The sequence below is a fragment of the Panthera tigris genome, chromosome A3 (assembly GCF_018350195.1).
Source record: "Panthera tigris isolate Pti1 chromosome A3, P.tigris_Pti1_mat1.1, whole genome shotgun sequence".
Taxonomy (NCBI): Eukaryota; Metazoa; Chordata; class Mammalia; order Carnivora; family Felidae; genus Panthera; species Panthera tigris.
Window position 1 is genome coordinate 18,665,065 of NC_056662.1, and position 17,332 is coordinate 18,682,396.

Sequence of the window (17,332 nt, forward strand, 5' to 3'; positions counted from 1 at the left end):
TGTACCACCATGCAGGGTCTGAAAAGGCAGGGTATGTGGTCTAAACTGGTTGGGATCCCTTCACATAAAGCCTGTCTCCCTCCTTTGGCAGCATCTCCTCTCCCCCAGAACCTGGACTCTCTACCATTGCCCCTTATACCCCTGAGGGGACTTCTGATCTGACTGTCAAAATCCAGTTAGGACATTGTGATTTTACTGCTTCCTCTCCTTTCCCTTTCTCTCCTTCTGCCCCTGAGGTCACATTAGCAAGAGCAGAAGACTGGCCTTAGTGGCCACTACTCTCAGCCCCACTCCCCCACGCCAGGTTGCTTCCTCTGCTGATTTGCTGTTGCCATTCATGGCCTCCAGGCATTTGACAGACTTGCATTTGAGATATCACCCTTCATATCCCTGGGCCAACACTGTGCAGGGGGGGCGGCAGGGCAAAGGAAAGAGTGATGGAAAATGAAACTGCTCTTGTGAAGTTTAGTTTGGGGAGTCAGAGGGCACTCAGCCACCAAACAGTGACGAGTTGCACATGGATATTTGCATCACCGTACGGAGTATCTATCAGGACAAAAAGGACCCTTGGAAACCACCTAGCCCAGCTTCGTAGGCCTTGCAGGCATGTCTCCCCAGCACTCCTGCTCGGCAGTGAGAAGGTCTCTGCTGCCGCACCTCTGGGTATGACCTTCTAAGTTAAGTGAGAAGTAAGCGTTTGTCAACTTACAAATTAGTGTGTCTTCCCTGTGACATCAACCTAATGGTCCTGCGGTGGTTGTCAGGTTGTGTTCTTTACCATTTACAGATGAAGTCTGATCCTTTTCCCTTCATCTTTCCAAATCTTTGAAGATAGGTCTCGTGCCCAAAACAGTAATAAAAACCGTGCACAGAAGGACAGCCTCTTTGGGACAGTAGTTCTCAAGCTGAGAATTAAAGGGCGCGTGCTGTTGATGGTAGAACCTGCCTGAGAGAGGACCTGATAGCATGTGCCATGGGACTGACTCAGAGTCACCGTGTAGGGGACAGATAGAAAGAGGAGGCTGCCTAGCTAAGAGGACTCCTAGGAGATCTTGTACTGCAGGCTGAGGATTCTCTTGTAGATTAAGCAGCCATGCTTCTTTAATAAGTGAGACATGTAGTAAAAAAATGATGTTTGGGGAGAAAACTTTATCTGGCAACAGTGAGATGGACTGGGTAAACCGAGAGCTAAGTGGCCATCTAGGAGAGTTCTGTCGTAATGTAAGTATGGATCATAAGGATCTAGAGAAAGGTGCCAACTGTAGAATTGGGGAGAAAGGGTCGACTATGAGAGACACAACTGGGGAATAACCCGTAATATGTGATGAGGAATATAGAAAGCAGCTAACTCATGACTGTGAGTCTTACCGGCTAGGAGAATAACAGTACTTGTAGCTGGGACAGAATCAGAGTCCTTACATTCATTGAACAGTGAGGTGCAAGGTGAAGGACTCAGGTTGTACCCTGCTAAGTGACAGCGGCAGTGTGTGGCTCTTCCATTCCTTACTGCACATGTGGGTGTGGGGCACTGAAAACAGGCTGAGCTGGCGAAGTTGGCATAGAACTTCCCTTGATACCTGCAGAGATGATCACAGATAATGAACAGAACCAGTTTGGACCTTTGAGGAATTCCCTTAACATTTCTAACCGCCATCCCCAAGACTTTTCCTGAATGTGTGCCTGATGCTGGGGATCAAAGAACACATGCAATAGGGGCCCCTGGCTGGCCCAGTCGGTGGAGTGTGCGATTCTTGTTCTCGGGGTTGTGAGTTAGAGCCCCACATTGGATGTAGATTACTGTTAAAAAAATAAAATCTTTAAAAAAGAGAAAAGAATGCAGTAAAGCATTTATCTGAGTTCAGAGATGCTGACTATTGTTTATTATTCTGAATCCAAAGGAGACAACTGTCCTCTTTAGTCCTGGCTCAGCAAGAGCCAGCAGGGACCTTGCAGCTCTTGCACTCAGCATGGGAGTTCTGCGGAACTCCCTGCCAGGACCCTGCCAGGGAGTCTGCAGTTTGTGCTCGAGCCTTCCTAGCGATGGGAGCTTACCATTTCTCTGCAAGACTCATTTAATTACCAGATTCTAATTAATCACCCTTCTATGTATTGAATCTGAAGTCTGATTCCTTGAAACTTCCACCCTTTGATCTTGGGTCCTGGTTTGCCCTGAGGTACGTTGGAGAACAGGCAGAATTCTTTCAGCAAAAGTGGACTGGGAGCTTCTAGAATTGTAGGCTCTGTTAGCAAATTTATTGCCACCCTCATACCAGATAAAGGTTGAGACAGGCTCTGGGGTCAGGACTGCCTGGATTTATGAGCAGGTGAATTACTAACCTCTTTGTGCCTTCTGCCTTCTTTCTTTCATCTAGAAAATGAGGGTAATAATAGTTTCCATCTCTTAGCATTGTTGTTTGGATTAAGTGAGCTAATACATGCTGCCATGTGATAAGTTCTCAAAGCATTGTTCAGTAGTAGTAGTGGTATAGTATTTAGGGACAGGAAATTGTCAGCGAAAGAACTTTAAAAAGTTAAATAACAACTGTTTCAGATCCAGGCTATGAGAAGTCAGGGGAGTCCTGGTGACATGCTCTGCTTCCTAATCTGGGTCCTGGATTCACATGTGTGTTCAGTTTGGAAATTCATCAAGCTGTATGTTTATCTAAGGTGCACTTCCTGGAAGTGTATTTCATATCAACAAAATGTGGTGTTGTGTTTTATTTTAAAGAAAGAGATGAAGGAAAGAGCAGTAATGCCACCGAAATATTGGTGGGTTTTGTCTGGCTGAAGTAAGGGTGTTACAAACGTGCCCCAGTCCTCCTTCCCTTTGAGTTTAGATGCCAGCTGGGGTTATCCTCTCACTCGGGGAGGAGCTGCCCATCTGTCCTCTGAATTGATTTCTTTCTCATTTGGAGAATAAGTGAATACTGTTCACTTAAAATTCTTTTGTCTCATGCCATAGATGCTACCAAGTGTCAACACATTTCGGTTTAAAGAAGTAGAGACCACTCTATCTTACATCATCAGGAAAACCTTCCTCTGATTGGGCTAGATGTAAGCAGGCTGGGATTCCCATACCTAAGACCTCCTCACTGAAGTTCTCACTGAGGAGGCCAGCAGGCACTGTCAGCAAGGTAGAACGATCAACGACTGTTGTAAATTCTTAGAGCTCTTATTATCTGAGCTTTAAAAAAAATAAACCTTGAAATTATTTGAGTTGACTGACAGCTGAGGTAAGGAATGGCATACCAGAAAAATAAGGGTTCTTTCCATTCTAAAAATTCTGTGTGTGTTGCCACCTACTACTCAAGCCCAGAGTGGCACTTTATGTGTTTTTTAAAAATTGCCATAAATAACCTTTCCTCCCACCTCCAATTCCCATTTCCCCCTCCAGAGGCAGCCACTGCTAACCAGGTTCTTCCAGAGATACTCTGTGCATGGACCAGCCTAGATGAATGTACATCCTCCTTTTATCCTCCCCAAAATAATGTGTATTTTACATACTATTCGTGCTCTGCGCTGTTTCTCTTTCTCTTTTTAAAATAACTTAGATGGAGGTCTGTCCCTATCTGTGTAAGTAGGCCTTTATTTTTAATAGCCTTTAGTCTTGACTGGTATTGTACAAGTTACAAGTACTCTTCTAAACTTCTTTGCAGTTTAGCCGTGAATATGAAGCCTCTCCCTGAATGGGGCCAGCTTCTCTGTGCCTACCCTTACCTTCACCCCGTTTTGCATACGTCGACTCCCAGGGTCATCTTCCTTGCTGTAGTTCTTTCATGGTTGGTCTCATTTCACTGTTAGACTGCTGTGGGCTCCTCAAGAACAGGCTTGCTTTTGCTCTGTGCCTCACAGTACCCAGCATGGTGCAGGGCACACAGTAGTTGCCCAACAAACGCTTACTTCCTTGTCTCGGACATGTTTGGCGCATGCCCTCCCTTGGAGCTTGAGTATGCTCTGAGCAGAATCCAGGGAACTGAGCACCTCAGGAGAGAAGGCATGATTACTGTCTGGGAGTATTGCCATGAAAAAGACTTGTAAATATCCATTTTTAACACATGCAAATGAAACGGAAAACAGCACCATTCAACATGATCTGCTCTTCAGTAGATCAATAAACTGGTAACCAGCCTCTTGGAAGGCACCTCTGCCCTAGAGGTCATTATAGCCCCATAGAGGTGGTGCGTACTCTTGTGGATCGGGAGAAACAGTGTTTCTACTGCCCTCCAGGGCTTACAGGGTGATTACATGGCTGGTGAGATACATTTTTCCATGTGAAATGGGGATAATCACAGTAGCATCTGCCATCAATACCTTGGGTTTTGTTTTTCTAGTGCTTTCTCATATATTACTTCACATCATAATAACTTTGGAGCGCCCGGAATTTCCATGTGTCCACTTGGGGGTGGCAGGTTATAGGCAGCTCATGGGCTCTGATACGTTTGCATTGATGTGTTCACCTTTCACAGGGTCCTTTTGCGAGTCCGGATGCTGTACTACCTAAAAGCTGAAATACTGGGAGAGGCAGCTGATAAAGCGTTTGAAGGCACCCCTGCCAGGTAAAACAAGTCAACGTGGCTCTTGGTGTTAAAGAGCTACCATACAGTCCCGTTCGTGGAGACGGACAAACCTGCTTGTGCTTCAGGAGGCCCGTGTTTGCCCCCAGCCCGGGGTCAGTTCCCTATGTGCCAGGAGGCCAGCTACTGTGAGACCTGTCCTCTGAAGGGCGGTCTTTATATCCCTGCATGTACCAGTGCTGACTGTCTTGTTCTCAAACAGTGCTTGAGATCTCCACATGTTGAACCAGGATGATTTGGGCACTTTCCAACATTTGATTGTGTATGAGTTCAGCCAAGTGGAGAGTGTTCTACCTTCAGTTGACCAATGTATTGATGGCTTTTGCTATGGTTCCCAACTGAAGATGGGCATTACACATAAGGATCCCAAGCCCCAACCTAGACCTACTGATGAGTTCTCCAAGAGGTGCTTCAGGGTTCTGTGTCAGTCTAAGGTAGAGCCTAGAAATCAAGTACATGTATGAAATAGCTCACTGGGTGAATGTGATGAAGTCCTGGTTTAAGAAACCTTAGCCCACAGCCTTCTGAATCCTTGTAACTTCAGCCTCTCAGCATGTGACTGGGGTGTGGCTTAATATCAGGGTTCAGCCAGTAGCTCTTGCATTGTTTTTTGTCTGTGTTGAAGGAACTCTGAGCCCATGCCCTTCCTTCCACAGGGAGCTAGACGTACCCCTGCCCGACATCGACTACATGGAGATCCCAGTGGATTGGTGGGATGCTGAGGCCGATAAGTCCCTTCTGATAGGCGTGTTCAAACACGGTGTGTATTTCAGTGCATGCTCTCCCTTTCCTGAGCAACTCCATAGCCTGCTGCACGTCTCTGGTAGAAAGTAAGCCTCACCTCTCCTCTGTCCTCTCAGATGAACGTGTGAGTCATGAAAATAGGGCGAACATTAATAATATCAGTGAGGAGCTTCGCAGAGAGCTGCTGTGGTTAAAGAGAGCCTGTCCACACTGTCAGACCTTGGACTGCCTCATTCTCCTTCACTCTTACAGTCCCACTGTCTAGCCTAATGCCTGGCACGTGTAGGCATGCAGCATTGCTTGAGTAAAAGAATAAGTAAATGGGAAAATGTTAGGTTTTAACCTTTCGTATGTATGTAGAATTCTAAGATCAGTCTAGATAATCTACATATTCCTGGAGTGCATCTTTTTGCCCCACTGGTATAAAAATTTAAGAATACAAGATGGCATGGACATCGTTTTTTAAAAATACGGTAACTAAGAGTCTAGGGGACTGAGAGAAGTATTTGAGTAGCTTGGAAAAAAACTAAATAAGTGCCCCTTTCTTCACTTCTGGAACTGTCCTAGGCACCTGCCCTTGCCTTCAGCCAGCGGTTAAGGTGAATGATGGAAGCACCACGTGATAGTCACTGTATTGTGGCTGATAGACCGCTTCCCTGCCCAGTGAAGTAACTGAAATCTTAAACTGGAGAGCAGGACTCAAAGTGGGAAGAGTTGGTTATACTTGGCTTTCACTGTCAGCTCTGCCACTTACTAAATGTGGGACCTTGAGCAAATCATAAATTTCTCTGACCTGTTTCTTCACCTGTACCATGGGGATAGTATCGAAACAGCCTGCCCGGAGGGTTGTTTGAAGACTCTGTGAGACACTATATGTGGACTGCCTAGGGCAGTGCCAGGCGGTACGTGCCAGCGTAGGAGATGTTCAGTGCTGCTCTGCCGCTTATGTGTGGCCACTCGCTGCTCTGCCCGTGGAAAGTCGCTTTCTCACACAGCCCTCATCAGTAGGACTCTGGAGGCCAACCAGCCACGCTTCCTTAAGAGCCATGCCTGTACACATTTTAATGAGGAATCCCCTCGACGCTTGGATTTGGATGCTGCAGTGGGAGGTCAGGGCTGCTGAGAGCCCTTTGTCAAACCGCTGGGTTAGGTGGGAGCAGCGGTGCTGTTGGCGAGAGCGGCCTGTGATGGTGGAAATGCCCTGTCTCTTTGCTGTCCGCTGTGTGGTCCACCAGCCACATGTGACTCTTGAGCGCTTGAAATGTGACTGGTACATCTGAGCAACTACATTTTTAACTTTATGTAATTGTCATTAATTGAAATTTAAATAACCACATGTGGCTCCTCGTTGAGGCAGTGCAGGGCCAGAACTCACCTCTGCAGTGGGATGAAGAAGCAGTGACCTCTCGATTAAGCACAAGGAACCCACAGTACAACCAAAACTTGGTTTAATCTGATTTTGGAAAGAACTCAAAGGAAGACAAGTTGTTGGAGACAGGCAGATTCAGAGCATCTGAACTCAGTGTGTGGGAAAGTCCATTGACCCTGGGTCTCCTATCGGCGGTAGTTTTAGGGTGTGTTGCCCGATCCTTGGTGGAGAGAACGTGATGTGGAAAGACCTCACAACCTGAAGTCCCAGCATTGTGGCAGCCACACGCTTCCCCTCCATCCTTCCTCCAACCCAGCGCACACACACCACAGACATACAGAAAGCCTGGGTGGATTCTGACAACAGTGTGAAACCACCTAGCTACACATGAAACAAATAAAAGAAAATCCCCGAATGAAGAGGTTACTTAAAGCCAGAGCTGGAAGTTCACTGATAGGACAGCAAACCAGAGGGACTGGGTTTGTAATGCCCACACGCAAGAAAGAAACAAGCCCTCTGGGAAAGGAGGGCAAGAAGAGGCCCTTTGGCCCAAGGATGCAGAGCTGGAAGAACATGTTCATGGGAGATAAATTATGGACACGAAAGAGGAGAAAATGTGGAAGATAGAATGAGGTTGCCGTGTAAGCAGTAAAACAAGATATCCCAGACAAATGCTAACAACAAACAAAAACAAAACACAAGAGACCTAGTGTGGCAAGATCAGTGTCCTACAAAAGGTCTTTAAGGAAAGGATAGTTTGGGATAAAGAAGGTCGTTATACTTTGCTGATAAGTGTAGTTCCTTACAAAGGTGTGGCTAGCAAAGTAACCTCAGAATGTGTAAGAAGACAGGACTCTAAGTGGAGCCAAGACCCTTTCTCTCTTAGGAAAGGCAAATTAACGCTGGCACCATACCTATTAGTTTTTTTGTCCCTGATGAAGGCTTAGGGTAGTGGATTAATCAGTTGATCTTAGTCTTATACTGGAAATGTTCAAGGGCCAGTCAGATGATGTCTAAGGTAACTTCCATGTCTAATGCTCCTCTGCTCTATGAAACAGTTTGGGAGGGTATAAGTTAGTAACTCCTAAGTGTTTCCTGAGCACATTCGTGCAGTCTTAAGATGATGCATCACCCACTCCTTTGAGATTCCCCCAGATTGCCAGTTGAGGTGAACTCACTGTCAAAATCAGGGCTGAGGGCATGTGTGCGATGCCTACAGTGGCTCATTGTGGAATACAATGACTAGCAGACACACTATAAAGATGGGAAAACCCAGCCTCCGTACCCAGTGCTGGGGGACTAGACCTAAACCACACATGCGTACCTGGCTCACTCCTGCATAGAACTAGCCCTCTTTAGCTGGATGGTAACGTTGGTTCTACCTAGATGACATTGTACAGATGCTTGTGGTTGGTTTCATGTGCTCATCCTCTTTGGCGTCTTATAGAATCCACATTGGATCCTGCCCCTGGCCAAATGCCCATCGGACATTCCATGAGCACAGGCTCATCTGGGGAATACACCTGATGACCCCTGTATAACTTAGCCCACATAACTTACCAGGTCTTACCAGCTGACAGTCAAGCTTCCAGACACCCAAGCCATCTGGTGTTCACTTTTCAGGGATTTCTGGCAGGAAGCCCTCTGCCTCGCCTTCATCCTATGGAGGCCTAAGTATGAGCTGCGGCGCTACAGCCATTTTCTTTGTTACAAAACACACAGCCGTTCATTGTCTGTAGTTTTGTGGCTCTTTTAGTCTGCCCCAGACATAGCCCGCTACAACCCTACTTAGATTAGAAGGATATAGCCATGGTTGCATCTCCAAGCTGACCCCTGGGGAAGAATTGCCTGAACCTTTGGTTGTTTGCAACAAGAAGGGCCCCGTAGCAAACCTCTTCTGAATGATGCTCCTGACAGCTGTCAGTTGTGTTAACTGACTACAGCCCTCTAGGGCAGCCTGTGTTTAAAAAGTTCATCAAGATAAGAAGTTTAGTATTTTTGTTCATGTTCTGCAAGCAGCCCACACCCTCAAAGGCCGTCATCTACTATGTATTTATTGGTACTGCTCTTCCAGCTCCTGCGACTCTGCAGGGAGGTTGTCGGGTTTTCTAGGGGACTGAATCCATCATTCCTCCTTGCCACCAGCTTCGTAGCTCACTGAGAAATAGGAGTGCAAAATCTCTCTAGACTTGAAAGCCACACAAGACAGAGAAGGGCTGCACAACAGAAGCGTCCCCAGGTAGTCGGCTGCTGGAAGAACTGCTTCATGCCCTTGTTGAGCCGAGAGCACCGGAGGGCAGGACACATGGTCCTCAGTAGTAAAGGGCTGGTGGAGGAAGTTTTCAGCCTCTCACCTATCGGATGAAGCACCTCTCTTTTCATGGGGAGCAGCAGGTGGAGCTAGCGGCAGGAATTTCCTCAAGGCAGCAGGAGCATGGAGGGCCTTTGTTTTCCTGTGAGCTGAGGTAGGACACAGGGAGAGGGTACGAATGGCTCTGCCTACAACGATTATTGGAAGAGAATCTGGGCAAAGCTGACTCCTGCAATCTTTTCTCGAGCGTGCACGGTGTTGGGCCCCACGCTGGGTACTGAATGTGTACTGATAAGAAACAGACCCAGGTTCTTTTCCTAAGGAGCCCACAATCACATGAGAGTGACTGACAGTAATCAAGTGATCGCCCTGAGGAATAACGAGTAAAGAACATAAGGCATCGCAGTTTCTCCTGCCATATGCCTCATGCGGGCAGCACCTGTCATTGAGATGGCACAAGAGTCACTTTGGATTAAAAGATAAAGTACCTGCAGCTCCTCAGAGAACAAGCTCCAGGTGCTGCCTACAGGGTGGAGGACAGAAGTGCGTCAACAGTGATGGTAGAACAGAAGCCAACAAGGAGGTGAAGTACCCAGCAAAGTAAAACAAAGTCTGTTATTAGCACCCATGCTGGCTCTCATTTTAGGTACAGCATTTTCCATCACGGGGGTCTCTGTGTATGTACTCCAGAGCTAGAAATGGACCTTGCTTCCTAGAAGCAACATGGAAAGAGTTTTGACGATCCTGAAGGAGTTTCACCCAAGATAATTTGCTATAACAATAGATTTGGATCTTGTATGTGACCAAATCCTGTCTCATTATAAGATGGCATTAGGTTTAGTAAAATAGTAACAAATTCTCAAGCCTGGGATTATCACAGTAAAAGTGATGTTATCTCACGGTTTTGGCTTCGTTTTGGGAGTCTCTTCTGCGTCAAAAATGCTCATCCTGTGTTTGACTTTTGGGATGTGGTGAGGTTAGGTAATTCGAAAGCCCTGGCCAGTAGATTAGGATTTCATACTGAGTTGATGATTTTGGAAGCAATAGGTCGGTTTTAATCTGATTAACAACCACAGCAGCCCTCCCTGTGTCTTATCCCCTGCATGCATCACTTTGTTGAATTGCTGTTCCTAACACATGGGATGGTATTGGACTATCAGAAAACAGGGCCCGTTCAGGAGGTAACAAGTTGTCCGGTGTTGGGGGTTGAGGGGAAGAAGCTATAGAACCAACTTGCCTGATTACTTTTGCTGTCCAAAAGAAGTAAATGAGTAAGTGTTGTATCTAGGCCTTGTATCTCTTTACGGACACAGAATACGTGCATAAGCTTTTATTTTTGGTCAAGCACTACTCAGGGCATCTACTTTAGCTCAAGGATATTCCTCTGATAGGATATCTGATAGGATTCTATTAATCTTAAATAGTGTTTTTTGATTGTTTTATTTTTCATTTAATAAGCGAAACGAAAATGGCTGTCCAGGGCCCAGGGTAGATTTGGGGAGTTCTAACCTATCATCTGACATTTCTCTGCCCCCGATCAGGGTATGAGAGGTACAATGCCATGCGAGCAGACCCAGCACTTTGCTTCCTGGAGAAAGTCGGGATGCCAGATGAGAAGTCTCTTTCTGCAGAACAGGGTGTTACAGAGGGGACCTCAGACATTCCCGAGCGGTGAGTCATCTGTGAGGTGACAGATTTTGCCATGAATCTATGACCCCTTCCACATATCCAGCATTCTGCTAGCCTCTCCCAGCATCTCCCTTCAATCTTGCCCTCTGGGAACTACTTTTCAAAATTGCTGCATTGGTTACGTTCTGTTACACCTTAGGCCTTTTTAACTTCCAAGCATTTTGAACCAAATACCAGTTCCTGTTCTTCATGGATTCCCCAAGCTGCCCACCATCCTACCCAACTCGTCTCTTACTTGATCAGAGGATTCTTGAGGATGAATTCAGTTAGACCTCTCATACCTAGCAGAAAGCTAAGAGGCACCCCAAGTACAGGCTTCCTGATCTTGAAATTCCTCAGATGAAATTCTGGCATTATTTAAGAATGTGTTGTCCATGAGTAAGGTGGATTTAGGAACCACTGCTTGATGGCTGTGGCATTTAGGCCTTGTTTATGGGTTGTGTGCAAAAAAAAGGTATGAAAACGTCTCCTTTGAGTTTTATCTACTGTTGGCATAACTCCCAAATGTGTAAATTTATAAGAGAGCTAAATAAACAGCCAGAAACTGGTGCTCCAAAATATATATATTTGGAAAACATAATACATATCTCTTAGCTTGTGTTTGGTAAACTTTGAGCTAATCTTCTCCCCAAAAGTAGCAAATATTGCTTTGCATTGCCTAGGACTGCGGCCAGGCCTAGCCAGGAGCTCCTAACCACCTGTTAAAGCCAACAAAAGAGTGAAAAGCATTTTTCATCTGTCCTTAACCCCTAATGAAAACTTAAGCTACTGTAACATTCTCTGTACCAAAGAGAATTTCCTGTGAGCAGATAATAAAGATACATTTGGAAAGATGTTAACAGAAGCCTGAGTGGTGATATTAATACTGGATGTGGGGGGAAGGCACTACGTGGGTGAGGTAGAATGGGGCAGAAAGCTTACATTTTTGTGGGTGGCTCTTTTTTGTGTGGTTAAGCAGTAAAGGTGGGAGATTGTACTGCCTCCAGGACCTGAGCAGCAACAATAAGAGTACTTGAGACAGGAACACTTCAAAGCTAGTTTTAAGACAAATCATGAAAAACAGGCGTCAGCAATAGTTAAGCTCACAGGATAGAAGACATTGGGCAGCTAAGCTCAAGGCTGATGGGAAAGAGGGAAAAATGTCTTTCCTTAATAGCAGTGGCAGCCCCGTTTCCTCCCAAGGAAGTGAATGCCACCAGGTAAGGGATTCTGCATGAAGCTTCACCCCACTGTGATTAGGGGTGGGGGGTTGTTGCACAGGCCTCAACCTCTGGAGTCTCTTCTTTCATCAAAGATCCATGTTCAGGAAACTCTGGATGGGCAGTAATGATCTTGTTTGTGACAGTATCACTGTCGAACAGCCGGCCTCTAAACTTGTCTGAGAAGATCCTGAGTCTCATGCTGAAGTCTTAGTACTGAGTGGAGGTCCTTGCCCGTAGACGTTATGACACTAGGAAAAAAAAAAAAAAAACAACAGATGTTGAGGTCTGTGGGAAAAGGGATCCACTAATATTTTTGTAGTCAGTGATTTAGACGGTTTTCTTACAAGCATCCTGGTTGCAAAATAGCTCCTAGGTGGTGCGTGATGCTTTTTATTTTACTTTTATTTAGAGGCAACACGGATAAAGAAGACAACACTGAAGACAAGTTAGATGGCCTGCAGAAACAAATGGTGAGTCACATGTGCTGTGTTGGTCCACACAGTCCTTACTTAGTGTCGAGAGAGAAACCCCCATCTTGGCAGTGGGCTTGGGGATTTTATTATAAAAATTCTCAACATACAGACTGCATTGCACTTGCATTCTAGTGAGCTTTTGATTTTCATATAACTATAGATTTTAGATGCTTTTGTGAGATACATTACAGAGTGATCCCACATACTTTTTATCCGGTTTCCCACCAGGGGAACATCTTGTAAAACTGTAGTACAGAATCACAACCAGGGTGCTGACATTGATAGAGTCAAGATAGGACGTTTCCATGACCACAAAGGTCCATCATGTTGCCCCGTTACAGCCACATTCACTTCCCTCCTACCTTCACCTCCTCTTTAATCCATGGCAACCACTAACCTCTTCTCCATTTCTATGATTTGTCATTTTAAGAATATTACTTAAGATATATAATAAGAGGTGGGGTGCTTGGGTGTCTCAGTCAGTTAAGCATTGAACTCTTGATTTCAGCTCAGGTCATGATCTCATTGTTTGTGTGTTCGACCCCACATTGGTCTCTGTGCTGACAGTGCAGAGCCTGCTAAGGATTCTGTCTCCCTCTCTCTCTGTTCCTCCCCAACTCGCTCTCTCAAAAATAAATAAACTATTTTTTAGATAGAAGATATATAAGAATTTAAGAACATACGTTATCTTTAAAATTTTTTTTAATGTTTTTATTTATTTTTGAGAGAGAGCACAAGCAGGGGACCAGCAGAGAGAAAGGCAGACACAGGATCAGAAGCAGGCTCCAGGCTCTGAGCTGTCAGCACAGAACCCACAAACCACAAGACCATGATCTGAGCTGAAGTCGGACGCTTAACCGACTGAGCCACCCAGGCACCCCAAGAATATACATTATTAAATGGAAACATACACTATGTGACCTTTGGGGATTGGCTTTTGTCACGCAGCGTAATTCCCTGTATACCGATCCAGGTTGTTTTCTGTAACAGTAATTCCCTTTTCGTTGCTGCATAGCAGTCCTTGGTATGGATGTCCCACTTTGTTTTACCATTCATCCATGTGCAGGATATGTGCATTGTCTCCAGTTTTCGACTATTACAGATAAACATCTGTAAACGTTTGCATACAGATGTTGTGTGACTGTACATTTCCAATTCTGTGGGATAGACGTCCAGAAGTATGATTGCTGGGTCATACGGTTGTTGCGTGTTTAGTTTTTTTTTAAAAACTGCCAAGCTGTTTCCAGAGTGGCTGTACCACTTCACATTTCCACCGGCCATGTAGGAGTGGTGCACTTCCTCATCTTTTATTAGCTTTCAGTGTTGTCACCATTTATCTTTTTATAGGTTTAATTGCTACCTGGAAGCCTCTTCGGTGAAATGTTTCTTCATGTCCTTTGCCCATTTTTTAAATGCATTGTTTGTTTCTTTGTTTTCCTGTTGGTATTTGAGAGTTCTTTATATATTCCAGATACCAGTCTTTTGTCAGACATGTGGTTGGCAAGTATTTTGTCCCACCTGTAGTTTGTCTTTTTATCTGATTCACATTGACTTCAGCAGAACAGCGGTTTTTAATTTCGATGAAGTCCAACTTAACCAGTTTTTCTTTTTATGGATCGTGTTGCCGGTTTTAAGTGTGAGAATTCTGCTTGTCTCCAGTCCTGACAGTTTTCTTCTGTGTTTTCTACTAGAAGTTTTTTAATTTAACATGTAAGTCCATGATCCATTTTAAGTTTGTTTTCATATAAATGGAGAGAATTAGATTGAGGTTCTTTTTTTAACCTGTTGCTCTCTAGTTGCTCTAAGCCTTTGGTTAAAAAGCTATCTTTTCCACATTCAATTACTTTTATACCTTTGTCAAAATATCATTTGAGCGATTGATCTATTTCTGGGTTCTCTCTTTTGTTTCATTGTTCTATTTATCTCTTCCTCTGCCAATAGCATGTAATATCAATTACTGTAGCTATAGCATAAGTTTTAAAATTGGTTAGACTGATTGCTTCCACTTCTTTTTCAAAATTGTTTTTGCTTTTCTTGTTCCTTTGCCTTTCCATATAAATTTTAGGATAATCTTATCTATAGCTATAAAGGTTCTTGCTGGGATCTTACTAGGAATCACATTAAACTCATATATCACTTTGAGGAGAATTGACCTTTACTATATTGATTTTTTTTACTCTGTTGGATCTTAACTATATATCTCCATTTATTTTGATCTCTGATTTCTTTCATCACCATTTTATAGTTTTTCAGCAAACAATTTCTGTTTATAGATTTACCTCTAACTATTTCATTTTCTTTGGCACGATTGTAAATGGTGTTACAATTATCTTCTATCCTGCAAAATTGCTTAATGCAATTATCAGTTTTAGGGGTTTTTAGGTTTCTTGAAATTCCCTATATCAGCACTCATGTCATCTGTGAATAGGGTTAGCGTTATTTCTTCTTTTCTGATCTATCTGCCTTGTATTTCTTTTTCCTGCCGTATTGTACTGTCTGAAACTTTTGGCACTATGTTGAATGAATGCTGAGAGCAGATATTCTTGCTTTGTTCCTGATGGAGAAAGACATTCAGTCTTTCATCATTAAGTATAATGTTAGTTCTAGGTTTTTGGTAGATGTTCTTTATTGAAAATGAGGCATTCCTAGTTTTCTGAGAATTTTTGTCATGAATAGATGTTGAATTTTGTCAAATGCATTTTTGCACCAATTAATATGATTGTGAGGTCTTTCTTATTTAGCCTATTAATATGTTAGATTACATTGGTTGTTCACAAATATTGTATCAGCCTTGCATCCCTGGATAATCTGGGATAAACTCCACTCGGACATGGTATATAATTCTTAATATTGAATTCTACTTGCTAATATTTTGTTAAGGCTTTTTGCATCTATATTCATGAGGGATATTGGTCTATAGTTTTCTTTCGGTACTATGTTTGTGTGCTTTTGATATCAGGGTAATAATGTTAACTTTATAAACGAATTAGGTGTTCCCTCCAACTGTTTTCTGATAGAGGTTGTTTAGAGTTGGTATTAAGTTTTTAAATATTTAGTAGAATTCTCCAGTAACTGGCCTGGAAATTCTTTTTTGAGGGAGTTTTAAAATTATGAATCCAGTTCTCTATTTTATATTGAGTAAGTTGTGATAGTTTGTGTTTTTCAAGGAACTTGGTCTGTTTCAGCTAAGTTGTCAAATTTATGTGTGTGGAGTTCTTTGTAGTATTCTCTTATCCTTTTGATAGTTGCAGAAGTATAGTGCTGTTCCCTGTTCATTCTTGATACTGGTAACGTGTGTCTTCTTTTTTTCTCTACCTGGCTTGCTTGAGATTTGCCTGCTTTATCTTCTTAAATAATCAGCTCTTTGTCTTCTGTTTTAAAAACGTCATTGATTTCAGGAGTGCCTGGGTGGCTCAGTCGGTTAAGTGTCCCGACTGTTGATTTTGGCTCCAGTTATGATCTCACAGTCATGAGATCAAGCCCTGCGTTGGGTTTCGTGCTGAGTGTGGAGCCTCCTTAAGATTCTCTCCCCCTGCCCCACTCTGTCCTACTTACGTGTGCACGCTCTCTTTCTGTCTCTCTCTCAAAGATGGTAGCTAGCTAGCTAGATAATAAATTTTAAAAATTATTAAATTTCATTGATTTCTACTCCTTATTATCCCCTTCCTTCTGCTTGCCCCGGTTTTATTTTCCTTTTCTTTTTCTGTTTTTGGAGTGGAGCTTCAATTACCATTTGAGACTTCCCTGCTTGTTTAATGTATGCATTCAGTGCTATAAATTTCCCTGTCAGTATTACTTTAACTATGTCTCACAAATTTTGCTGTGTTCTATCCTCATTTTCATTCAACTTAATATATTTTTTTTAATTCTATTGAGACTTCCTTTTTGATCCACAGATCATTAGACGTTTATTACTTAGTTTCCAAGTGTTTGAAGATTTTCCTATTTTCTTTCTGTTTTTTGTTTTTTTTTCTCAAGTTTATGTATTTTGAGAGAGAGAAAGAGCAAGCAGGGGAGGGACAGAGAGAGTAGGAGAAAGAGAATCCGAAGCAGGCTTCGTGCTGTTAGCACAGAGCCCAGTTCTGGGCTCTAATGAACCGTGAGGTCATGACCTGAGCCAAAACCAAGAGTCGGACACTTAACTGACTGAGCCATCCAGGTGCCCCACTTTTTTTTTTAATCTTTTTTTTTTAAGTGTGTTTTTTATTTCTAGTTTGATCCCGTTATGTTCAGAGAACAAACTATTACTTTAGTTGTTTTAAAATTGTTAAGGTTTGTTTTATGGCCCAGGATATGATCTGTCTTGGTGTATATTCCGTGGGCACTTGAAAAACAATGTGAATCGTGCTGTTATTGGGTGCAGTTATGTTGACATAATTGCAGAAATGTCGATTAGATCATGTTGGTTGATAGTGTTGTTAAGTTTTTCTGTATCTTTGGGGCGCCTGGGTGGCTCAGTTGGTTAAGCGTCTGACTTTGGCCCAGGTCATCGTCTCACAGTTTGTGAGTTTGAGCCCTGCTTTGGGCTCTGTGCTGACAGCTCGGAGCCTGGAGCCTGCTTCCGATTCTGTGTCTCCTCTCTCTCTCTGCCCCTCCCTAGATCGCACTTGCTCTCTCTCTCTGTGTCAAAAATAAATAAACTTTAAAAAAAAGTTTTTGTATCCTTAATGATTTCCCATCTAGTTGTTTCATTAGTTGTTGAGAGAGGAGTATTGAAATCTCTAAATAATTATCAATTTGTCTATTTTTCCTTTCAGTTGTATCGGGTTTTGCTTCACATATTTTGCAGCTCTGTTGTTTGGTGCATACACATTTAGGTTTGTCTTCTTAAGTGGATTGACTGCTATCATTATGTAATGTCCATCTCTGCCTCTGATAGCTTACTCTGTTCTGAAGTGTATTTTACCTGACACTAATGTAGCTACTCCTGGTTTCCTTTAATTAATGTTTGCATCTTACAGCTTGTTCCA

The 17,332-nt window shown here is 43.4% G+C and overlaps 1 protein-coding gene across 7 annotated transcripts in view; it reads left to right on the top strand.

Moving 5' to 3' along the window:
- Positions 1-17,332, top strand: part of CHD6 (chromodomain helicase DNA binding protein 6) — a 205,100-nt gene that overhangs the window by 154,241 nt on the left and 33,527 nt on the right. For all 7 annotated transcript variants that reach the window (XM_042980386.1, XM_042980390.1, XM_042980391.1 and 4 more), the window contains 4 exons: positions 4,467-4,556; positions 5,231-5,334; positions 10,540-10,669; positions 12,299-12,359. In XM_042980386.1, coding sequence (XP_042836320.1) covers positions 4,467-4,556; positions 5,231-5,334; positions 10,540-10,669; positions 12,299-12,359 — 385 coding nt within the window. The remainder of the gene's footprint in view (positions 1-4,466; positions 4,557-5,230; positions 5,335-10,539; positions 10,670-12,298; positions 12,360-17,332) is intronic.